Source organism: Plectropomus leopardus, chromosome 16, assembly GCF_008729295.1.
Source record: "Plectropomus leopardus isolate mb chromosome 16, YSFRI_Pleo_2.0, whole genome shotgun sequence".
Lineage (NCBI taxonomy): Eukaryota > Metazoa > Chordata > Actinopteri > Perciformes > Serranidae > Plectropomus > Plectropomus leopardus.
In genome coordinates, this window is record NC_056478.1 from 14,358,023 (window position 1) to 14,383,942 (window position 25,920).

The 25,920-nt window shown below is 39.7% G+C and overlaps 3 protein-coding genes across 8 annotated transcripts in view; 1 reads left to right on the plus strand and 2 right to left on the minus strand.

Annotated features, from left to right (window-relative positions):
* The first annotated feature begins 1,120 nt into the window (after positions 1–1,120).
* On the plus strand, positions 1,121–3,066 carry dynlt1b (dynein light chain Tctex-type 1b). Of its 2 annotated transcripts, XM_042503603.1 has the most exons (5): positions 1,121–1,176; positions 1,390–1,431; positions 2,442–2,565; positions 2,655–2,732; positions 2,846–3,066. In XM_042503603.1, the coding sequence occupies exons 1-5, from the start codon at positions 1,141–1,143 to the stop codon at positions 2,914–2,916; spliced, it is 351 nt and encodes a 116-aa protein (XP_042359537.1). In that variant the 5' UTR covers positions 1,121–1,140; the 3' UTR covers positions 2,917–3,066. The 2 variants fall into 2 exon arrangements, with proteins under 2 accessions (XP_042359537.1, XP_042359538.1); XM_042503604.1 differs by lacking the exon at positions 1,390–1,431 and having other exon boundaries at positions 1,127–1,176.
* Positions 3,067–4,263: 1,197 nt separating this feature from the next.
* tmem181 (transmembrane protein 181) lies at positions 4,264–11,688 on the minus strand. Its single transcript, XM_042503602.1, has 17 exons — positions 11,592–11,688; positions 11,243–11,346; positions 10,907–10,974; positions 9,430–9,520; positions 9,197–9,315; positions 8,443–8,559; positions 8,176–8,256; positions 7,936–8,035; positions 6,441–6,571; positions 6,256–6,347; positions 6,105–6,162; positions 5,505–5,607; positions 5,367–5,418; positions 5,175–5,257; positions 4,746–4,835; positions 4,593–4,659; positions 4,264–4,494 (listed from the first exon to the last, which is right to left on the minus strand). Exons 1-17 carry the CDS (start codon positions 11,597–11,599, stop codon positions 4,410–4,412), a joined length of 1,449 nt encoding a protein of 482 aa, XP_042359536.1. The 5' UTR covers positions 11,600–11,688; the 3' UTR covers positions 4,264–4,409.
* Positions 11,689–15,481: 3,793 nt separating this feature from the next.
* The window catches only part of tulp4a (TUB like protein 4a), a 41,487-nt gene continuing 31,048 nt past the window's right edge, over positions 15,482–25,920 (minus strand). For 4 of the 5 annotated variants that reach the window (XM_042503173.1, XM_042503175.1, XM_042503171.1 and 1 more), the window contains exons 10-14: positions 25,732–25,876; positions 24,488–24,659; positions 23,764–23,857; positions 20,247–23,629; positions 15,482–19,197 (exon numbers count right to left, since the gene is read on the minus strand). In XM_042503173.1, coding sequence (XP_042359107.1) covers positions 19,081–19,197; positions 20,247–23,629; positions 23,764–23,857; positions 24,488–24,659; positions 25,732–25,876 — 3,911 coding nt within the window. In that variant the 3' untranslated portion in view covers positions 15,482–19,080. The remainder of the gene's footprint in view (positions 19,198–20,246; positions 23,630–23,763; positions 23,858–24,487; positions 24,660–25,731; positions 25,877–25,920) is intronic. The other variant, XM_042503176.1, reaches the window with a different exon arrangement.

A 25,920-nucleotide genomic window follows, 5' to 3' on the forward strand; every position in this document is an offset into this window, starting at 1 on the left:
AAAATAAATAAATAAATAAATAAATAAATAAATACATAAATAAATAAATAAATAAATAAATAATAAATAATAATAATAAATAAAATAATAATAATAATACTAATAAATAAATAAAATAAATAATAATAATAATAATAATTAAATAAATAAATAAAAAAAATCCCCAACACAATATGTACAGATCTCTTAAAAAACAATTTAAAAAGTCAATGACCACAGAGGAGACTATACTAATGCTTCCATATCCTGGACATATAGCGTGTAGTGCTCAATTTGATGCTTGTCAAAGCCATGATTATACAGTTCTCTGAGTTGTTCAGCCGACCTATAAATTTATACATCAAATTTCTAGATAGATAGATATAGTCAAGTGATTTTTGATATATCTATCAATGTATCTAAGACATGTTAAACGATAATTTGGGAGTTGATCCTCTTGATTAAGCCATTCTTCATCTTCTTGAATGAATGAATGAATGAATGCCTTTCTTGTCATAGCATGTCCACATACACGAGATTTACTCTCTTTTTTTAAATATAAAAAATAAAAAAAAAACACTGTTTTCCATTCACTCTGCTCAAACACACTCACATACTCACACATTAAAATAAATAACTGTTCAATGAGATCATTATAAAAAATGAGGTGCTGTGCAAATGATAAAGTGCATATGCAGTGAATTATGACGGTGGTGGTCTTCCTCTTCTTCTTCTTCTTCTTCTTCTTCTTCTTCTTATTATTATTATTATTATTATTATTATTATAGTGTAATTTAATTTTTCGGAGTATATTTCCTTAAAAACATATAAATAAAGTTTTTAAGAGGAAGAAAAAAATAATAATAATGAAAAAAATGGAATAAGTATCTTCACACACAAGGGGAAATATAAATCTCAGTTATCTGATACAATGGCAAATGTTTTAGAAAATCATACAACTTTTGTGCTTTTACCCCTTTCATCAGTTTTAAATATTTTATGTATACATTTTTTTTAATATCGTGACTGTCTTCCCATGTTAAATATGTTTTTGCCAAACACACTTAGAAGTCGCTATACAAGGTTTTCACTTGGTTCTCTTATTCTGAAGTAATACTACAGGAAGTCGTATTTGTTTCATATTGGAGGCAGTAGTAGTCCATGGTAGCAATGGACGAGTATCAGACAGAAGAGGAGGTGGGTTTCATTCGTTAAAGTCGTTATTGTTCGTTATTATGTGTATTTTTAACACCTACAAACAACACTCAAATATTACCAAAATATTATATCCATGAAAGTGTTTCTGAGGTTCGGCCAGAAAGTAACAGTAGAAGGCGAGCAGCCGTGTCGGCTGGCTAGCTTAACGGTAGACTGAGCTGTTTTGTTGTTGTTTTTTCTCTCGTCAAACAGACTGCTTTCGTCGTTGAAGAAGTGAGCAAAATAATAAAAGAGGTGAGAAGAAAGACACCACGCCTGTCGATTAAGTACAACGTTTATAAGTTATTGCCTTTTTTGATACCGCTAATTTCTAACTTTGTGTTTAGCGACCCGTTGGTTGCTAAGGGCACTGTAACTGTTGCTAGGCACCGTCCACACATGTAACGTTACCCGTATAAATTACACCATACACATAACCGATTATTATAACGCTATTCAATACAGATGTGTACAATAATTTGCTGTTAGACTGAATTACACCGAGGCAGAGGGAGTATTCAGATCCTGCAGAAGCCATGCATTGAAAACGTTACTCAAGTATGCAAGTACAATAAGGAAATGTATTTAAGTAATACACGTAAAAGTATTCAATGCAGACACATTTCAATCATTTAAATTAATCAAAAATAACTAAACTAATTAAAAGGAAAAGCAACAAGTCTTCATGTTTAAAAAGCTGGAACCAAGGACAATGTAAAAGACCTTTAATAATCTTCTTTAAATCTTTTCTATAATATTTATAATTTCCTTGGGTGGAACCAGTAAATATTTTGTATGAAATTAATCACTTCAGCTGCACTTTTATATGTTTTGTGTAAAAAAAAAAAAAAAAAATTTTAAAAATCTTAATATGTAAAGTAACTAATTAGTAAAGTTATCGAGTATCAAATACAGAGGAGTAAAAGGTACATTTTCCACTGAAGTGTGGTGTAGCAGAAATAGAAAATGTTATGATATCAAAATACTTGAGTAAAGTATCAATTTAACCCTTTGAGACATGGTTAAATTGACTGGAGGTTTATTTTAAACATGGAAAGAAAGCAATGAGCAACTCAGTACGAAAGTCCCAAACTTTTGTTAATTCTTATTTTAATATACATATTTCTTGCAATGTGCAGGACATTTGTTTTTCCCATGTTTTTTCAAAGAAACCAATTTGTCAAGGGTTTAAATATTCAATACTCATGAAAGGTGTGTTGACCAGTTCTTAATTAAACACCACTTGGTTGAAATTGTCACTGTAGTCAGTAGAAGCAGCCATAGGAGGAAATACATACCAGCATAGCAGAGTGAACCAGTGGACCACCAGTGTCATGGAGCAATGCCTCAGTCAACTCAGCAAGCTGGGGAAGCCTTTCAAATATATTGGTACATGCACTGCTGCAGCAAAACAATAATATTCTGATTGTTCTGGGACTGTGAAGCTGGTTTTAAAGCTAGTGTATGTTTTCCCACAGTGACCTGTGTCATCATGCAGAAAAATGGAGCAGGTCTGCAAACAGCCAGCACATGCTTCTGGGACAACTCTACTGATGGTAAAGTAGCAATGTTGTTAGCAGAGAGTCAGCAACTGTCAGTTTGCTCAATTTTAAATGTTAAATGTGGAGGTGATAGTGTCACTGAATTTATTGTGTGTTACATCCAACAGGAAGCTGTGCGGTGAGATGGGAGAACAAGTCTATGTACTGTATCGTCAGTGTTTTCGGTCTGGCCATCTGAAACAGCTACAGTGTACCTGAGATGTTGAAATGTAAAGGATTTTGTGTATTTTTGTGAACCTGCATATTGTATTTGGTCATGTTGGCTATATTTGAATAACTTTTTTGCTTTTTTATGAATTACAATTGATTAAAATAATACTTTGCTGTATATACTTTGCTTTATTCACATGTGACATGATAGAGTGCTACATGTACAGCTTTTATTTCATGAAGCAACGGAAATTGCAAAACCTCCCAACATATCAGGACCCACAAAACCTCATTTAACCGCCTTAAATCACCGTAAACACACTGAAATGATCAAAAATTTACATTAATGTCAAATCATTTACAAATTTGAGACTGCAGCCCATTTATAAGAAATGTAAAGACAAGGCACCATCTTGTTTTAAATACATGTTGAGATAACATGGCTTGGCTGTTTTTGTCCATAACTCCAGGTTTATACAACAAAGGAAAAGGCAGCAAGTCTCACACTGTAGGCGATATATGGAAAGTTACGTGAGAAAAAACTACTTAAAATAATATGCTCTACATAAGGCAAAATAAATTTGGCCAATGGTTTAACTTCTGTATGTGCAGGAAGAAGAAGAAGAAGAAATATGATAAATCAGTAGTCCATTTACACAAAGTTGTGTAAAATCCACACAGTTCATCAAAATCCATTCATCCATGCAGTCAGATAATACAGTATCAAACGTCACTTTATAACTTAAATTCTTTAACAAGTGCAATTACAAAGCTGCTTTCCAAGGGAAGAATTAGTAAGAGGAGTGGTAAGAGATAACTCTCTGTATTATTTTTTTTAGAACATATCTGAACACAAAGAGAAATATTCAACGGCCAACACTGCTATGGCACTTAAATTTCCCATTCATTACTCATGTCAATGCTGGCAAGCCACAGTGTGTGCTGCTGGAGTGCACTTAACAGCTACTGCAGCATTTAGCTTCCTTTACTTCCTACAACCAGTATAATGATACTCAGCTTTGGCCAGATACACATTCTCATTATTCTCAGACTGTCAGAGAGCAGAAAGGAATGGCAAAAACAACACAGTGCAAGTATAGAGAGACAACAGTGGTTCAACAAAAGCATTAAAAATAACAATTGCACACACACAAAAATCCCAAATTAACATTAGTGTTCATTTCTTACTATTACGTTGTGAAGAAATGCTGGTCATGAGGGAAAAAGTTAACAAACTGGTAAAAATTGTTCCATTTTACATCTGTGTTTCCTTTGTTTTCAATGAGATTGAAAGCAATGAAGAAAAAAAGTGGCTACATGCCCCAACTTTTCGGCAAAAGTACAGTACATTCAGTAGGCGTGGAACTCTTTTAAAAATATAGTTATGTACACTTACAGTATATCATTTTCATAATACCAATGCAAGTTATTTACACATACACATGATAGTTTGTTGTATTGTATTGTCATGATTTCAAACAGGGACACAGAAGAGGAACTACAAGCCGGTCAGAAATCCCATCAGTCGCTGTCACTCTGATCCTGGTACTTGGCGGTGGCTTTGATGGCGCGTCCGTTTTGTAAAGGCATGTCTTCATAATCGCTCCTGTACAAAGACAGAGAAAACATCAGCTGGTTTATGCAACATCACTATCAAAAAGTAAAAAGAAAGAATTCATAAAACTTCAGTAAACAAATGCTTACCCATATATTACTTCATCATCTGAGTCATTCAGCATGGAGAAAGCGGGATTATCCTTCAACTGGGAGTCTGGGAAATCAAACAAAACCAGTTAGGGTTAATACACTAATTAATTATCTTCATTATCTGCACTGAAACTGTACTGTATTACCTACCGTAAAGTGCATTTTTGGAGGGGGAATACACAAATGCCAGTGTGTACAAGTAAAAGTTGAGCAGACCATAGAATGATAAAAACTCAGCTGGTATGTCTGGAGTTAAGGAATCATTTCTCATTATTGAAGACATTAATATGCCATTTCTCATGGTATATTTAAAGCTTAAGTTGATCACATGAATGATAATAACTTTAGAAATAGCTGAGCGAAGTGCCATGCATCGCTCACATGCTTCGCATGGCGAAACACTAAGGCGAAAACACTCAAGCTGGGTGGCACCACCAAGGATTAATTTAAAGGGGCCCTACTATAAAAAAAAAAAACGTTTTCTGTGCATGTGTATGAATATTTGGGTCTCTGGTGTTCCTGCTAACTCAAACAGTAAAATAAGAATACTACATGGACTCCCGGCATTTGAAAGGATATAGTTTTGGTAATGAGTAGACAGTTCAGCGACGAAATTGTCTTGGAGTGCTTTGGCACCAAACCTCAGGTAGAGAATGACCATGCTGGAGGAGAAAAGCAACAAAAATGACAAGATCAAATCAACCACAAAGGGCCTTTAAAAACACACACAAAGCAGGTCATTTTAGGTTTTAGATTTCACTAAAAACACACCTTATAACAAAGACCACAAACGTCAGCGCTGTCAAAAACCTGAGCCGGAGATCTGGAGATTGAAAACACAGAACACATTAATGTTATTGTGATAAAAGCATGTAACTTGAATGAAATACAGAAGAAGTGCGGGGATACCTGAGTAAGGCATGTTCTTGAGTTCAGAACAAGCTCTGACGACCAGGAAGATCAGGTAGAGGATGTAGAGAGCAACCACAATCAGGAAGAAGACCTTCATGCCCTGGAGAAATGACAGGACCTTATTAAATCTTTCTCTTTTTTTAACTTTTTATTAACAGCTTTCAAAGCAGTATATTCAGTTTGTATGGTAAGGGCCAAGTAATGACCAAATTTTAAAAATCAGACGCACAACAGAAATAAAGCAAACTAAAATAATATAAAACACAACCAGAATACACACGGGGGTTCATTAATTAGTTGTAAAGTTGTAAAATTTGTGTAAATTAATAGTTTTGGTTAGTTTTTTATTAGATATCTTTAAATTTGATATTGTGTAGAGATATGTATCTAGATCTGATTTTTGAAAGGGGTATATGAGGATAAATTCTTTTGTAAAATGTAGCTAAAATAATGAGAAAACTAATAATATACTGTTTATTCTGTGAATTTTTACAACTGTGGGCAAATGAAGACATTAACACAGGGTGCACTAAACATAAAAATACTGTCAAACCACCTTTACCCCCAGCGTGTACCATCAAAGATGACAAGTCTCACCTCAAAGTTCACTATGTCTATGTTATATACGTAGGTAGGGTCTTGGAGTTCATTAACCCTGCAAATTCAGAAAAGGAGAGTAGATATTTTCAGTCCTGTTGTAATAGGCAGTTTCTATCAGGCTGCTAGTGGCCAGCGAGGTCAGACTTACGTTTGCCATATGCCCAGTGTCACCGCTGAGAGCCACAGAAGACCTACAATGACCAGCTTAGGCAGGTAGAACGTAAGACATTTCCTCTCGCCCTGCAGAAACAACACAAAACACACCAGATAAGATTCATAATGCACTAAAAATGAGCAGAAACTATCAAAGTTAAAGTGTAGTGCTGGACCCACCTGAACCCTGATGCCATGATAAACACAGAGCCAGAAGAGCAGCAGCGCACACAGGAACAGAGCCTGGAAGAAAGCGTCTAACGTCCCCGGAAACCAGCTGTTCACCAGGAATGACAACGGGAAAAATGGATCTGAACGGCAAAAGCGACAAAACACAATAAACAACACACCTGACCGACGAGTTGGACTTTTGTTTTTTTTACTGAACAAGACACATTAAGGCAAGTTTAATTCACACCCCAAGAACTTTGGTTTCATGAGTGTGACAATTTACAGTTGACACATGAAACCAGAGTTCTTGGGCGTGAATTAAACTTGCAGATATGATGTTTAAAAGATGCTTTAATGGGGATAAATCCAGTCAGCATCTAGTCATAGTTAGGGGGCATCAGCGGGGGTGGAAAACAGTCCTGTCCTCCATCCTGTAAATGCTGGGAAAGCGTGTTTAACTCACATAGAAGACACTATATTATCCTACAAGAGATATGATCAAATGAATTTATCATAACATCAGTACCATCATGTTTCAGGGAACTCCATGCATATTTCGAGAAGGTGTAGCAGCGCTAACGTTACTCAACGCCATTACCCTGTTTTTTTACGATGTACTAAAATGTTATCACGTATGAATTTGCAACCTTGACAACTACAGGTCCTTCGACCTTCGAACGAGGTTCACAACTTGATCAAAAAAAAAATCACCATTGGCTAAAGTCTAGCACTGCTTGGATAGTGTTATATAATTTTTGTTGAACCAGAAACAGCCACAAAATCACCATCTACTAACCCACCAGACTCCATTTCAAATAAACAGTAATATAAGCGTGTATAGAGCCAACATATTTTCACATCTAACTGAAACTTAAGGGTTTATTTCAACCAAACCAGAGTTGGTGATTGTAAAACAGTGGAAAGACAAACCAAGACAGTTTATTTTGTTTCTGTCAACTCTGAATAAAGTCTGGTTTACGATTATAAAATTACAGTTCATCTTAATGGAGTCTGGAGGGTTTTGTGAGAGCGATTTTGGGGCTGTTTAATAATCTAACTCTTTAACAAAAGGTCTATCTCTGTAGGGATCATTCCAAAAATCTTGTCAGACATTTAAAATAACCTGAACATGTCAGTGAAAATAACAAGCACTTCTAATGCATGTAAACTGATGGTGCAAACATGCCCTGAGTGTTTATATTGCAGCCCGGCCGCTGCTCTCACTAAATAATCGATCAAAAAATGTTGTTTACATTTATCACTTAGATGCAAGAACTCGAGAAAATAAGGTCCAGCTTGAAAAATACACTTTATTTCTGTATAAGAGTTGATTTTAAATGCAGAAAGCCACACAGTATCTTTTTTAACATGGTAGCAAACGCTTTGTTTTCCCTTTTGGCGTAAAAGGATGTGATGTTTGGTGGGCTTTCCCATAAATACTGACTGTATGTATGTGTTTTTTGGTGTCAAATATGAATTAAGGAGATATACTACAGGAGCTCACCATTGTAGAGTAGCAGCAAAGGGAGCAGGATAGACATCCACTTCTGCTCTATGCCCCAATCTCTCATAGAAAACTTCCTCAGGGAGTGTGCAAACATACACTAAGGAATACAGAGGGACAAAAGTTAGTCCAGGATTAAGTCTCTGATTTACACACTTTTGTTCACTGTCATGTTATGGTTTGATTGGAATACTGGCTATGTGAAATCCATTAAGATTAAGACCTGAAAAGTCATCTTACCGTCACCATGAAGGTCAACACCACAAAGACAAACCGGAACCATATCTCAACTTGCGAGAAGGTGGGGTTGTACGTTTTCCACTGAGGAGGGATTTTTAAAAACAAGAAGAAAACAAGAAGGGAGAAAATGAAAAGGAGTAAAAAGGCTGTGACTAACCTGTGAACTCAAGTTTTGATGAAAAATCCAATGCAGCAATATAAACACAAATATCACAGAGTTTATACATTGAGTTGGAAGAAAAAATCCCACCGGTATTTGTCACTTACCACAAACTTGACCTTGATATCAAATGTGATATTTTCAAGGCCTTTGAAGCTGACCTTGACTTGGTACTGGGTGTAGTTCAGATAGCCAAGATGGAGCACAATGATCTCGTCACATTTCTGTACGGAGAAACAAGAAACGCTGCCTCACTCGTACAACAATTCAACTGCATTGTGCATCAATGAACTGCTCTGTTACTGTCTAACATGATTAGGAATGTCCCAATCAGATCGGTCTAAAGCAAAGTCAACACATTTTAAAATAATTGTACACTGTATGGGAAAGTTGACTGGTAGTCACTGGCAGCAATAAGTGAACAGCAGAAGTGAAACAACCTTCAGAAGCTTTTAAAATTAGACGCACTAATCCCTGCTGACTGACATACAGCACAGTAAACGCATCTGTTGTCCTAAGTGTTGATGTTTTGGAGTATTTGTTGATGTGTGCAGTGCCTATTGTGTATTTTTGATGTGCACTTTAGTATTGGCCACACTTGTTTTGTCGATGTATATAGTGGTGTGCTTTTGTTGTTTTAATTTGCAACGTAATCAGGGCGGGATTGAGGACAAAAAACTTAATTAGGACATCCCTAAACATGATGATCAAATTCAACCCTGCACTAACTACTACACAGCAACAAAAAATTATATCATACACTCACTGCTGCATTGGTTGCTGCTGCCTGACTAAATGATTAATGACAATCCTACATACTGTAAGAGAGGGAGGTAGCAGGGTGTGCTGATTGACACTTACAGCCCCGCAGTGCAGCTTTCGTGATTTCTGAACCACGTTGTTTATGTGCATCACACTGGCGTCCTGCATCACTCCCTTTAGCTCAACGTTCATCTCGAAAGGCTGCGCGAAATCTCCCACTGACACAGACAAAAATAAAAACATGTTAACCAAAGCCAAGCATGTTTGAAAAAAAATGGCATTCAACAGTCATGGTATACAGCTGTTATCTGTAACTCATTCTGTGGTCTTACTGTTGCTGTGTTCAGCCTGTATCAAACAGGTGAGCCATAGCTTCTGGTTGTAGGTGGTGAGGGGAGGAGAAACTAGATTGAAGGGCCCAGTCTGAAAGCATACAACAATGATTAAATTAATTTATCAGTAATTACTTACCAATAGAAGTCATTGAAACACTACCCCCATTTGAATGTAGCATTTGATCATAACACAAACTCGAAGATGTTCTCTTAATGTGAGATGTTACATTAAATTAAGAGCAAATGGGTACAGGAATCACAGGGTAACCATTTTATACTTACAACATCTTAACATTACAATTATATTATATTTTACAATGCATCTGCAAGAATCCTCTCCTTTACAGACATCTTTACATCATTAACTTCACAGAACGACATTCCCTTACTTAGACACTTACACTTAGACATTATAGATGGGGATAAACCTATTCCCATCACTACAACCAATATTGACATTATCAGTTATTTAAAAAACATTTCAAACAGACTCTAATCTGCAAAGATTCATAGCGCTTCATTGATTCCTTTGTTATGCATTTCACTTCATAAATACAACCTTTTTGTCATTTGTACATTTTTATCAACTATGTATAACTGCTTTGTCTCAAAATTTTGATCAATTATGCTATTTTGTTTTTATCTTTTTTTATTTGGAGAGGTATCTTCATAAGCCATTATTGACCTCTAAACTCTCCTGCATGGTGTATATTTTTTTTAATTCTGTCTTTCTTTTACATGAGTATGTTGAAATAAATAAACATAAATCTGCAAATATCACATAAAATATCCCAAATGTAAGTAAGTAAATAAGTAAAGCTTTTTTAATATAACACTTTTTAAAACATGCAGTTACAAAGCGCTTCACAAACACATGTACACACTTAAAATAAATGAGTGAATAAACTACTTAATCCAGTTTCAGTAAATTACAATATAGAACACAGTACAGCGAGGAACAGACAAGACCAAAACAAACAAAGAGAAACATAACGTATGGAGTTGCTTTATAGGAAGGCTTGTCTGTACAGGTGGGTTTTTAGTAGACGTTTAAAACAGTCTAAGGACTCAGCAAATCTTATGGACCGGTAGTGGCTAAAACAACAAATGCACGATCACCTTTTGTTTCAGAGTTGGAGCTGGGGATGGATAAGAGGCCAAGATTGGAGGATCGCAGTGTTCAAGAAGTAGAAAAATAAACAAGGAGATAAAAAATGTGACTAGGGTGAGGTCGCGCAGTTCTCTGTATGTAATCAGCAGAATGTTGTAGTTTATTTTGAATTTTACAGGATGCCAATGGAGGGGTGCATGTGTGATATGGGACAGCCTAGTCAGTAGTCTTGCAGCTGCATTCTGAATGTGGTTTCTTGCAGAGGTGAAATGATTGCATTTGCGCACAATCCTTGACATGAATAACATAAACAGCTGATGTGCACTGTTTGATATTATGTCAATACACAGCATTGAATCTTACCTTGATTGAGAGGTTTTTCTGAAGTAACTGATCACCATTGTGCTCTTGCTCAGTAATGATCCTGGGACCTAAAAAAAATTAAGAAGACACAATCGATGCATTTTGCAGAAATGCAAACACAGACTGAGCTAATGGTCTTTCCAGAAGGGAGCAGAGTCGTGATTACGAGCAGCTGATATTCTTAAAGTATTCTGTTATCAGAGCTTGATAACAGTATGTGTCAAGCAGAATGACTCACTTACTATTTCTGTATCTCAAAACCTGAAGCCTGTGTTAAAATGACTCTGACCAACACCCAGTTTATGCTAATATTGCAGAGATGTTTAACAGCCATACCTGCAATCCCAATGAAGACTGTGAGACCAAAGCAGATCAGGAAAAACACGAAGACCAAGACAAAATGTCTTTTGGACAGGGTGTAGAGCCGCATGGGGGCCAATCTGTAACAGTGGCATTTATTAGAAAAAACACATAAACGCCAATCAAGAATAGACGCGGGTAAAGTTTGTTTTGTGGTTAAAGTTCAGGTGCGGGTATGTCAACACTGCTAGCCTCAATGCTAGTTTATGCTAGCAGTAACAGATGGCAGAAAAAGAGCTGCACAGCGGCTCTAACACTGTTTCTCGCACATTTAAACATAGGTGACATGGCTCGGGTGTATCCGCTGACCACATCTTTCACTCACCGCTCCATTTCTTTCGGTTCGCAGTGTCGGTGCGGTGAAAAAACACTGAAATTTCGCAGCGACTCCACATCCGTGTATCAACATCAGTCTGCGACAACCGGAATGCAACGTCATCGAATGGGAGGGACCACAGTCACGTGACGCCATGAAACGAGCTTCCTTCCGTCCTACCGCCGTCTTTTTGTAAATACACGCTGTTGTTTATTTTATGAAGCTCCTACATCTCAAAGTTAGACACGAGACTAATACATTTATTTGTGACTGAGATTTATTTTATATCGCTAAAAGGCGCACGGTTTAAAATATTGAAGGTAACGGCTATCCACTGACTAAACGTATTGTACGACGTAACAAGAAGGTTCGCATCGTGTACGTCATTACGTCAAGGCTGACTTGGAATTTCGAATGAGCTAAAAATAAATATTTGATTTAAAGCTATACATACAAGATAAGACTGAAAATAACTAGCTGTATATCACACTTCTTTTCGTTATTTTTGGAAAACCCCAAATTCATAAAAATAGCCAAAAATTAAACCGTACTTTCTCAATTTTATTAAAGAATTTCAAAAATATAGCACCATCTTATCTAATGTTAATAAAAAAAATATTAAGACATCCAAGAACAGTATATATTTCATTTGCAGATTATTTTAGCTCAATTTTAGTCATAAAATATTTTGTGAAATATTTTTTAAAAAATAGATTGAGATACATATCTTAAAACAATATAAAACTTAACAATCTGTAAAATAACAAAAAGTATTGATTTATGCAAATCTTACAATCTTTTTTTAATATAACTTTATAGATTAATCCCTGTGTCCCCATGTTTTTTTTTGTCACTTTTTCCGTGGAGCTATTGTACACACGTTTATTTACAGAAATACATACAGATCCGGAGATATTTCTGGAAATGAGTTTGTGTACAAAAAGGTGTAGAATAGAAAAAGCATGAAATGAGCGGTGTTAGTGATTTAAGTTTTTTTTAACCCTTCAAATTTAAACGACAAAATTAAAATTTTGAAGTAGGCATATGCTGATTTACGACCATTTAATGCAGGTGTAGCCTGTGGTGAAATTCCCTCCCACAAGGCAACACTTGTTGCCTTTAATAGGAATGAAAAGGCCTCTACCTTGTTTAAATTGTGAGATTATTAATGTATTTTTGCACATACTGAGGATGTGTGTCAAAATATATTCCCCTTTTTTGCCCATTTCTATTCATATTTGCTTAAATGTATCTATTATAGGACTAATGCGGGCTAACCCTTAGTCTGGCACCATGTAAAATGTAAAGGGACAACACATAACACTGTAAACGGTTATTCCAGATATAATCTCAGCATAGGACACCTCTCGTTTGTATACTGTTATAACACAACATTGCGCATTATATGCATAACGACTGTTCACCCTCAAGGTGCAGATTTAATTATAATTCACAGCATACACCACCAAAATAGCCGTGATATTGCAACGCAGCGGGGAAATGGATGTGCCATTGTGTCGGTAGATAAACAGGAGACCCACCTGTAAAAGCGATCATCTCGGTAAGGTGTCAGGTCCTCCTTCAGCTCGATGTAGGCCTCCTGTATCTTCCTACAGAAGTATTTCAGCTCGCTGTACAGAGGGTTTTCCAAGCCGGACGAGTAGTCGGTGTCCATTATCAACACACCGAGCCGTCTGGCGGCTGAAAATGGCGATGGAGGGAAACAATCCGCTGCCTATAGAGAGCAGCACACTGACCCGGCTGTATTGTTAACGTCGTTTAATTGAAAATGCAGTCGAAGCTGTTTTGTTTGTGTCGGTTCAAAGAAAAAAAAAAGCTGTAAAACGAAGAGGGGGCGGAAGCACATAGGCAGTATACAAGAGGAGGGTCACGTGATCAGATTTCAGCACCACGGACAGAGACAGACAGTAGAGACAGACAGCTGTCTCTGATGACAGTAGAGACAGACAGCATCCTCTAATGACAGTAGAGACAGCGAGACAGACAGCTGTCTCTGATGACAGTAGAGACAGACAGCTGTCTCTGATGACAGTAGAGACAGACAGCGTCCTCTAATGACAGTAGAGACAGAGAGACAGACAGCTGTCTCTGATGACAGTAGAGACAGACAGCTGTCTCTGATGACAGTAGAGACAGACAGCGTCCTCTAATGACAGTAGAGACAGACAGCTGTCTCTGATGATAGTAGAGACAGACAGCGTCCTCTAATGACAGTAGAGACAGACAGCTGCTTCTGATGACAGTAGAGACAGACAGCTGCCTCTGATGACAGTAGAGACAGACAGCTGCCTCTGATGACAGTAGAGACAGACAGCGTCCTCTAATGACAGTAGAGACAGACAGCTGTCTCTGATGACAGTAGAGACAGACAGCATCCTCTAATGACAGTAGAGACAGCGAGACAGACAGCTGTCTCTGATGACAGTAGAGACAGACAGCTGTCTCTGATGACAGTAGAGACAGACAGCGTCCTCTAATGACAGTAGAGACAGAGAGACAGACAGCTGTCTCTGATGACAGTAGAGACAGACAGCTGTCTCTGATGACAGTAGAGACAGACAGCGTCCTCTAATGACAGTAGAGACAGACAGCTGCCTCTGATGACAGTAGAGACAGACAGCGTCCTCTAATGACAGTAGAGACAGACAGCTGTCTCTGATGACAGTAGAGCCAGACAGCTGCCTCTGATGACAGTAGACAGACAGCTGTCTCTGATGATAGTAGAGACAGACAGCGTCCTCTGATGACAGTAGAGACAGCTTACTGTCTCTGATGACAGTAGAGACAGACAGCTGCCTCTGATGACAGTAGAGACAGACAGCTGCTTCTGGTGACAGTAGAGACAGACAGCTGCTTCTGGTGACAGTAGAGACAGACATCTTACTCTCAAGAAACAAATATCAGTAGCTTTGGGTAAAGAAAATGAAATGAAGTCCCACCCCTGCCACCACTTTTAGTAAATAAAGAACACTCCCTAAACCAAAATTAGTAGCCTACAATTAGGGTGTGGAGAATCCTTAGTTGAGTGAGTTCGGTAATTGTGAGTTAATGAATCATGGTTATAGTATTGATTTATTTTCTATTTTCTTATTTCAAAAGTTAAAGCTAGCAAGCTAAAGTTGTAATATTAAATTACGAGCTATAGTAAGATAAAGTCAGTATACTTTAAAAACCATTTCATAAGTATGACCATGGATGGATTACTGACAGGCTGTTCCGTGCACAGGCCCAGGGGCCAAAAATGTCAGGGGCCCCACCTGCCTTCATCTGCAAAATGTCATCTAAATTAACACGTACAAATCAGCAAGCAACCCAAAATGACCACAAGGAGACACAAAGAGACCACCGAGTGGTGCGAAGGGACTGCAAGGAGATACAAAGTTAAAAAAACAAAATCACGCATAACAACCACATAGACACACAAAATGACAACAAAGAGACACGAAACTACCACAAGGAGACAAAATTACCACAGAGACACAAAACCAACGTACCATAACGATTACACCTTTGCATTTAAGCTTTTAACAGCCACAACTGAAGAGCTAAGGCTGTGATATGGGCTCAACATTTCTGCTCTGTAGCTTGGGACCAGACCAAGACGAGCTTTATAAGTGATCAGTAAAATATTAAAAACAATTCTAAAATGAGCAGGGAGCCTGTAGAGAGGAGCTGGGACTGGATGCGATCAAACTGGGCCATTGTGAGATGAATTAGTTCCACCTGTGCTTTTCCTGCCAGTCAATGTTTACTGTCTCAGACAGTAAAGCCACCTTTTGTAAACTCTAACTGGTTAGATTTGAACAATGTCATCTCTGAACCAACAATAAAACACAGATATATTCATATTATATATTTAGGAAACAAGACAGCAAGCATTTTTTTCGGAAACAATGACGTTTTATTCAAAAGATGCGTGACATATACAATTATAAAATAATTTACATGGCATGCCTTACTATCCATTCACTATAAACGTTCAGTCACCAAATCAGACTCAGATTCTTTTCAAGTGTTTTTGTCATTTAAGCCTACATCTACAAATACAAAGCACATACCTTTTCTAAAGAAAAGCCAAATCCTACAATATCTACAACAGGTCGTCTCATAAAATCAGTTTAAAGTGAATCCTTAACCTAAGTCCATAGGCAATTCCGAACATGAACTCAGTGGCTTACACTTGTGAACTTATGTGAACGATGTGTGTGTAGGTGTGTGTATGTGTAAGAAGCCATGAACACACACGTTTAAAGATAATAGATTTAACACTGATGGGACTGGTAGACTGCACAGTTGAATACAGACACACCTCGACTTGACAGTTACACTCTACATAACTAGTCTACCAACTACACTAAACTGGGCACTTACTCATTCACATCTTTTCCATCCAATGCAAACTTCACAAAACACAGAAAAGTTGCCCGTTCCCGACCCCCCTCCCCGCCCCTTCCCCCTCGACCCAACCCCGTCTGCCCATCTCACAATCCGGGCTACACTTGTAACAAATTTTTTATCAACACAAAGAAATGCTCAGAAAACTCCACAATATACAGTATGTATAGATACTATATCTCCTTCAGGAAATAATCTCATAAATAAAATGTACAGACCAGCAACTGAGATGCTGAACTCAAAGAATGGTTTCAATCTGTAATGACAAAGGATGTTTTTCCCCTCTTAGAAAATATTGCACAACTAACACAAAAAAGATGGATATTTTCTTTATGACATGCTCTTTTCATATTTTAGGATCAGAGGAGACTTTTTTTTAAAATTCTTTTTCAACCCCCGTCCTTATAACCCCCCACTGACAGACATGCATCTTGTTGTGACACAGAAAGATCACACCAAAGGATTTAATAATCTCATCAATTCAGAGACCAAAACAGAGCTGGTCCAAAGCTTTCTTTATATCAAGAATTAAAGGGAAAGTCCAGATTTTTTTAAAGTGGGTTTGTATGTGGTCCATTGTCAATCTTTTAAATACAATGGATGTCAATTAACACACCACCAGTTTGAAGAAACGGCAGAAATGCTGACACAGAAGCTAAACAGTGTGCTGAAAGCCCTAAGTGGTGAAAATATTCTAAATATAGCAAATACATAAACTGATACTGATTTTTTTGGTGTGACCTTTTTCTATTGGCTGCAACTGTTCTTTTAAATCATGGCAGGAAACTTTTTTCTTTGCTGCTGCATTTTATTAAATTACATATTTATTCTTTTCTTACACTCCAGTGTAACTTTTATATTTATTTTATCCCTGTCTTAATTTTTTTTTTGGTATTTTTTTGCATGTTATCATTTTCTATTCTGTAGCTCTTTAAGTTGTTTTTTTTTTTAATTGCATTAAAATGTCCCTTAAAAATGTTTTTTTTGTTTGTTTTTTTCACTTTGTCTCGATTGATATTTTATGTAGAGCATTTTTAATTGTCTTGTTGCTGAAATGTAAATTGTAATATAAATGAACTTGCCTTGCCTAAAATAGGTTTTGTTACTGCCCCCATCCAGAGCAGTACATTGCTTAGCTTCTGTGTCAGTACTTCAGCTGCTTCTCCAAACTGGTTGCATGTCAACAGACTCTACTGTATGAAATACACTGACTATGGATACGTTTTTCATACAACCCAATTTCAAGAGATCCAAACCATCGGCTTAAGTTACACTTCCCTCTTGGCCCATTTTTTCCAACTATAAATTTTAGTAAAGGAATATTTGGCACAAAGGTAAAACCTACCTAATATTACTGCCCTTTTTCGTCATTTTGGCTACAATCTTAAATAGATAAAACCTATTTATTTATATTTGAAATGTGCCTTATAATTTACTCCTGCACACGCTCCTATCAGCCGGCCCTGCTCTGTGTCTTAGATCAACACAAGCTCGACTGCCCGAAAGAAGAAAAAAAAAAAAAAAAGGAAATAAATCAGCTTTTCAGATTTCAGTTTCAATTCAGTGTCAGCTTACGAAATGAACAGATTTCAATAGCTTCATCCTTCATCGGAGTTCTGACTTCAAAGATTCAGTGACAATGATTTCAGCTTAACCATTAACTTTTTTTTTTTTTGTGGTTGTAGCGGTTGAGTTAAACAGTACTACAGCGTCGCTCCACACCTGAAGTTACACTTAAAACACAGTGGAGACAGGTGTAAACAGACATCCGTCAAAGTCACCCCCAAGTCTCTTTACAACATTTACATACGTATGACTGATATGTATTTACATGACTTCTGAAAAGAGTATGAAATGGCATAGGTGAAATATACAAAAATATTTCCTGTACCTTGCTTACATGTTTAGCGTGTTCTTAAAGAGCAGGGACGACAACCTGACCCACCCCCCGAAACTACACACACACTTCACAGAAGTGACAGCAGGTGACACATCACTTCATGCCAGAGGTTTAGTCGTTAGATCCGGGCCTCGGCGACTTCTTTTGCGCCCATGTCACCATAGTACAGGATAAATCAGTCAAAGCTATTCAGTACACCCCTCCCACCTGAATTACTACTACACAGCAATATTCAAATTCAGCCACCAGTTCTCCCAAATAAAGCAGGTAAGTTGAAAACCATGTTGACAGGGTATGAAGATTGTATATCACAAACAATGACAATAATGTTAAAATTCATATCTGAATAGATAAACAACAAAATGTACACATAAATTAACCCAAATGTAGCAGAGTAACATTTCTTCTTCCTTCAAAGTCCCAGGAAACTATGTGGAAAAGACTGCAGCTCACCTCATCTATGTTTACTCCCACGTTTTTAACCCTACAGTGAAAAGTGTGATCTCTTAGGAGTGCTCCTAATGCATATATCTACGCCTCATTTCCAGCCGAAATAGATTGAGATAGTAACAAAAGGAATGGCAGAGAGCTAAAAAAAAAAAAAAAAAGACCCTCCTACCCTCCACCATGTTTAGTCATTTAATAAAATCCTTAAACGCAAAAGCAGTATAATAAAGTGGTAACTGTTTCACTGAAGTTTGTACAGCAATGGATTTCAGTGCCCAGTAGTACCTGTGCGCTCTGGGGAAAAAACAACTGTGATCTCCAGAGTGTGGTTTTCAAGTATTACTGCTGCTTCTTGTTGAAAACTGCACCTTGACAATTCCTCTAACCGATCGGTTATCACGTCTATAAGCTTCTTCTAGCTAAAGCAGCATTTATTTGCATGATGATTACCAAAGCTCAGCTCTTTGGCCCTACATGCATTGCAAGGAGCCGCCGACTGCCACGCGGAGCAGATCTGAGAGCATCCTTGGCAAATGCAGCCAATGCTTATTGCACCAACTCTAGTGGCAGCATTGTGTAGTGCAGCATGATTGTATCTCTCTCTATGACCAGGGCTGATTTAAGTCTTCTCTCCAAAAATTAAAGTTTGTAATCTCAAATGAAACAACTGTGCCCCTTCAACAGATTGCATTTGAATCCCAGATATAACTCAGGGTAAGTAAGGGAGGGGACATCTCATTTGAGGCGTTGAGTAACATTGGCTAAAGCCACTGCGAAGGCCTGCACAGCAGAAAAGGGGTACTGGAAGTCCAGGATGTAGGCATTGCCATCAATCCTGCCAAACTGCATCACCTGTGTAAAAACAAACAAACAAAAAAAGTCAGTACAGATTGTTATGTACTATTATTAATAGGGATGCACCAATTTATCAACCAAGCATCGGCATCAGACGATATTCACCTTGCTGATTGTCACTGGCCTATCAGCAAATAAAATAACATTCACTAGTGGCAGTAGTTGTTTTTCTGTTGTGCCACATAAATCTTGCACAGGCTAATAAGCAGGGCTTGAGACAAACAGCATGTTGTTGTGCTGGGGACAATAAAAGAACAACAACCTGCCCTTCACTGTCAAGAGCACTGCAGTTTGTGACAAACATATATCTTCCCCGGGACGCCTTTGGAATAAATGTAAACTCACTATTAATGTGTCACGGGACAGATCTCATTGTTTTCCTCTAGAACAACAAATCTATGTTGACAAACAAATGAGAGCTAGTTAATGTTAGCTGTTAGCAGCTCATGGAGGTTACATAGTTACATTACAATGCGTTCAAGCTCTATTCAGTAAAAATGAGAATTGGGCTAAGATAAATTAGAATGTTCTTATGATGTGTTTAAATGTTATATTTTCAAATGTATTTTCATGAGAAATTTGAATAAATACATCAGTTTGAAAGAGCAATTTGTTGATGTTTTACAGCATTAGGAAACTGATATTAGAGAGGAAATTATTATATATAAGGTCTTGAGTCCTAAAACCCAGAAATTAGTTAACATTTTAGTTCTCCTGGGTTTTTCGAATGGATTTTTGGTTAGGACCCTGAAATAAGGTGCTTAACACCAACTTTCTTGTCAGTAAATACCCCACTTGTGAATTTTGAAACCTTTGCTTGTGGGATGAATAACAAAAACAAAGTAAACAACAAAAAACAAACTTCAATATCAGCTGAATTGTTATTTTTAAAACCAGTGGAGGCCCAAAATTACAAAATCAGTGCATCCCTAATCATTAACATCATGTCCTCAGGCACATTGTGTGCGAATATGAATACTTTTAATGTTTCTTTCAGTATACAGACAACATGCAGTGAGTGACATGTCTTGTACAGGAGCTCTTACCTGTCTGCCCTCCAGTTCAATTTGAAAGTTTTTGGCAGACTCCTGTGTGACGCGGCCACCAAAGTCCAGCTGGTAGACCTGCGTGGCTTCATTCCACAGCGGCTGCTTGTTGGCCATGACGTACACAAACCCCTGGCTGCCCAGCCCGCGGTCCTCTTTCTCGTTGGCCTTTCGACACTTGATCTCATCCAGTTCACTGGCAGCCCTCAAGTTCCTCTTACTCTTCCAGCCCTTCTTACCGCTCTGGCACTGATTGAGCAGCTCGTCCCCGCTGATGAACAGCTCTGGCTCACTCTCCGAACTGTCTTGGAACTCACTATTGGCAGTGGCCTTACTCAGCTTCTTAGCCTTTAACTGCTGCTCTTTCTGTCCCTTCAGCTTCTTCTTGTCCCTCCCTCCCAGCCGCGGACTGGAGATGAGTGAGTTGAAATCACCCAAAGCTCTGCCCTCTTTTTTTGACTTGCTCCCTTCAGCCAACGGCGGCACGTTAGCCTCCTCAGCGCGCCCATCCGCCCTCTTGCGGTTCTTCTTGCTGAACTTTTCAGATCGCTGCGGGACAGGACTTTCAGTCAAGGAGAGCACCTCCTGAAAACTTTCCCCGGCCTCTGCCATGGCCTCCTGTAACCCTCCGTGGTTCTGCAGCTCTGCTGGTGGTGGCGGAGGAGGTGGAGGAGGGGGAGGAGGAGGAGGTGGAGGCGAGTGAACACTTTTGTCTACTGCCATGTGAGAGGCTTTGGGTGGTAGTGGCACTGCAGGACTGGGCATCGGTGGGCAGGAATTATAGGTACCCCAGGGAGTGTGAAGGGCGATCGGGGGGATGGGGAGCCCTGCACAAGCACTTCCTCCTGGATACAGGGGAGGGAGGGGGCAGCAGGCGAGGTTTGCCAGGTTTGCAGGGTAACCAGGCGGTAAGACAAGGGCTGCATCCTGCTGTGAGAATGGCACCGGTGCCACCACCTCCTTTGGGGAGGAGCAGGGGCGAGGTGATCCTGGAATGGGTTGCAGCTGGGCTCCAGAATAGGCAGCTGCTGCAGGGTACTGGAGAGAGATTTGGTAGCCTGCAGCTGCCGCCGCGGCTTGAAATGATGCAGCACTGGGGCTGGTGGGGGACTTTGGAGAAAGGACAAAAGGCAGCCTGGACACGTCCAAGTGCTGAGCTGGGGTGAGAATAAGTGGGGGTGGTTTGTGGGGTCCGGGGGGGCCAGTGGGATTCAGCGTTGCTGTCCGTTCCTGAGGAACCCACACCTCCTCTGTGGCAGCTGGGTCCCACTGATAGGGAGGTGGGCGTTTAACAACCAGCCCTGACGCATCATTTCCTCCTAGCGCCAGATGCCTCAGTGATTGGTTCAGTGTTTCATCCTCAGTAAATGCTGAATTAACATAATCAGCCCTGTCTCTGTTACTCCCTCCTCCTGCTGCAGTCCCAGATCCTTCAAGAGAGCTCAGCAGGTTGTAAGAGGACTGGGAGGCCAGAGGAGTAGCACTGTTGGAGTGCACAATAACTGTACTGTGTGGAGCCCCGTTCCCTGGAGGGAAGTCCTGCCTGATGATAGTTCCTCCTGCTATCCCATTAGTGCTTCCCGGGGCAGTACCTCCAACACTGGATCCACTGCTACACTGGCTGCAGGTGTATAAGGCTGTGGGCACCCTCTGCTGGAACGAAGCTGCTAGTGCACTACTGTTTTTAGCCTTAGGAGGCAGTGGTCTGGGCGGCTCCAGCATCTGGGAAACTTTGAGAGCGGCCTCTCGGCTGTTCCTCCTGAGAGTGGCGTGGATCAGACTGCTGTCGAGCCTCTGTCCAGGGTTCCTGCCGACAGCACTGTTCTGATTGGCTGGGTCGGGGTATGGGGGCGGGTCGCCGCTGGGTATGGAATAGCGAGGTGCAGTGAGTCTGTTGAGTGTGGCTGAGGTGTAGGGCAGCTGGATCTTCTTGTCAGCTGAGGAGGAGGAGGATGAGGAGGTGACCCTGAGAGTGGCAGAGCTGCCAGGTCCCTGGAGTGTGTAGACATTCTGATTACAGACAAGGCGCGTTCGAGGACGACATACTTCTTCCACATTCCCACTGCTGTCAAATGTTGTTATCCTCTCATATCCCAGGGGTGTAGGGTACTGCGCCTGCTGCTGACCTGAAGGATAAAGTGAAAACTCTCCCTTCTTTAGACAAACGTCACCAGGGGGAGGAGTCCCACTGGTGCTCCCTACTGATCCAGAAGCAGCGCTGGAGGCTGCAGCGGAGGCTGATGCCGAGGCGGCAGCAGCTGCTGCTGCAGCCACAGCGGCAGCCACAGTGCCGGGGTAAGGGGGCGGGGGGTTCATCTTGCTTAGCTCTAGCGGGGCACTGAAGACCACCGTATCACCCTCAGCCAGCTGTGGAGTTGACCGAGTGGTTTTGATTTTCAGTAGGTGCTCGTGTTCACCCCCCACTGCTCTCTCGACCACTAAATCAGCAGGTGGGTGAGGGATCTGTATCTGAAGTGCGCCCGGCTGGAGCTGGTGCACAGAAGCACCTGAAGGCTGTCCTGACGCCATGGAGGGAACAGGGATTTGTATTTGGAGCTGCTGCTGAAGCTGATGGTGATGTTGCTGTGTTTGCTGTTGATGATGCATTTGTTGCTGCAGTTGCTGCTGAATCTGTTGATGCTGCTGTTGTAGTTGTTGCTGTTGTTGTATGTGCTGCTGGAGCTGATGCTGATGCTGCTGCTGCATGTGTTGGAGCTGCTGCTGGATGTGCTGTTGCTGCTGCTGAATGTGCTGTTGCTGAAGCTGCTGCTGTTGTAAGTGTTGATGCTGGAGCATCTGCTGCTGCTGCTGCTGCTGCTGTTGGAGTTGCTGTTGCTGCTGAATTTGTTGATGGTGCTGCTGTTGTTGTTGTTGTTGGTGACTTTGTTGTTGCTGTTGTTGTGAAGGATGATGAGAAGGGGGAGGTCCCACCATTAGGCGACCCATTTCTAGTCCCCCAAAGATGACCTGACCAGGACTGGAGTACCTGGTGGGGACTGTGTACTGGGCTGTCAGGATGGTGTCCTGGCTTTGGTCCGACCCACCAGCAGCTGCCCCAGCAGGGGTTGCAGTGGGATTTGTTAGGACATCCAGCTGAACATTTTGATTGGCTAGAAGTGACTGAACCAGACCAATGCTTTGGGCGGGGGACATGGCCTGGGCGGGACTATGGATGGGGGCAATAGGGATGTTTACAGTGCAGGGCGGGTTGTCATCTGTGCTGCCAGCAGGTCCTGTGACAGGCAGGTCATCTTCATCCTCACTGAAGACGTTGGGGCTGAAAACAGGCAGATTGATGTAGTCCATGGAGATTTTTCGCACCTCTGGAAGGTAGATGGTCATCTGTCTGGGCTGCAGGTGGAGGAGGCTCGTTTTATAGATGACTGAGGGGGAGAGGGATGAAGCAAGAGTGAGAAAATTAGAGGAAATTAAGACACAGGACTAGTTAAAATGAACTTTATTTATTTAATTACTCTTTCAGTCTTAAATTTTGATGGAAAAGTTGTTGACTGGTTACCTGCACCAAGATTAGTTGGCAAGAATGTGGCGAGCCCCACAATCTTGAACTTTGTCCCCCAAATATTTGATGTGACCTGAGCAAGGTAATTTTGCTGCAAAACAAAAGCAAAAATAATCATATTATTTTCTAGGGGTGGGGGAAAAATCGATACAGCATAGTGTTAGTAGCATAGTTAACAGCATAGTGTGATATTTTGCATGACAATATTGTATCGAAACACACTGCCAGGTATCGAGTGGTGAATTATATAAATTGTTAATATTGCAAATAAAAATTAAACTTTTGGTAGCCTACTAGAATAAAAAAGACAATTGTTTCTTAAGTCCAGAAGATACATTTTACTGCAAAAAGGGGGTCATAATTGGCAGCTGGAAAAAGGCAATAAATGGCAATCTACCACAATACATGTTAGTGCTATACTGGGCATATTGTAAATTATTTAAAATCACAATAATATTGTATCATTGGGCCTCTGGTGATTCCCACTACCGTTATGTTCCACAAAAACATAAAAAAATCAACAGAATAAATATATATTTAAAAATGAAATGTGTGAGATTATCATCAAACAAAATATCCCATTCCCTGGACACCCAAGCAATTTGACTAATCCGTGGGTGACAGCGGAATAGCAACAAGTGTGCTTGAGAAAATTATTATAATAAAGCAAAACTGATCCAGAGGACAAAAGTGAATGTGGCTCAAATAATTTGATTGTTACCTGAGTGATGTCATCTAGAGGAAATTCCCTCCGTGTTAGACTGGGTGACCCAATTGAGGGTTTCCGTATCGGTAACCGTGGTGACCTGGAGATCTCTTGTGTAGTGCGGGAAAGTTTGGGCGATTTTCTGGGATCAATGTTGATCCTGTTGGTAAAGGGACAAACTAAGTCTCTACAGAGAAGGTAGCAAATAAAAAAAAGAAGGTTTAGGCATGCAGTGAACCAAACAGCAAGTGCAAACACATTTCATTAGACATTCATGTAAAGGGTTAATATAAGTGGAAAACCCACAAAAGGAATAAATTCTGGTACTCCAGTGTATTTTGCAAAAATATTCATCAAAACAATTATTACATATGTATTCAAAGGTTAATTCTAATGTTTTCATGCTGTTGGAAGATGGAGTGATAGCAACTGAAGCTATCTGAAAGCAGCCTTTGGTTCTTTCCCCTCGCTGAATAACTGGGTATTGTTGAAAACTGTGTTAAAAAAAGAAACTGGTGAAAAGAACGTTTCTTGATTCAAGCTTAATAATTAGGCAATATGTTAATAAAACTACCCTGACTTCATTTGTTTAAAGCGGCAAATGCAGATTTCAGTGCATGAGTTGTCTGCGCCATGGTTATTATAGTTAACTAAAACGAATCTTAAAACTAAAACTAGATGTCAACAAACAAAATTGGTTAAGTAAATAACTGAAATAAAACCAGGAGGAACTGCATGGTGGGTGCTACACTTTCAGTATGACGACACCCTGAAATTAGCGGTAACCACCATATGAGCGCAGTGCAAAGCAGCAGTGATGAGCTAGCCTGTGGGATACGCACATGCAAAAACATGCACGTATGATCAAACAAAGCAAACAACATAAAAGCCTCTAATTACATAACACACAAAGACGGTGTAACTTTATTATTTAGGAAGCCATCACTCCACTATATCTTAACAACATTTAGTTGGTAATGTGTGAAGAAAAAATAAACTTGTCCATTTCACATGGGCAAATGAGCCAAGTATTACATTAAAGCCTGGATTAAGAAAATATAAACATGTGTACTGACTTTGTCACACCACAGAAAAATGTGTTAATAAGCACCGAGCCAAAGCTGAATGATTCATGTAGTTGCCAAGTATATAAAATTATGTTTCAAATCATGAACAATAAGCAAAAAAAAAACAAAAACAGGAAATATTAGTTAAGATAGCATGCTACAGTACACACAGGACACGGGTCAGGTGGTTACCTGGGCAGTTTGGGGGATTTACTCCCCCTGGATATCTTTGGAGATTTCTTGCCAACCCAGTCATCACTCAGCTCAATGTCACTGGAGTCTGAGCAGTTACAGCTGTCAATCATGGCAGATATCAGACTGTTGCCGTATATCTCATCTGAGGAGAGAAAATAAGATGGAGGATGGAAAAATCAGTTAGTT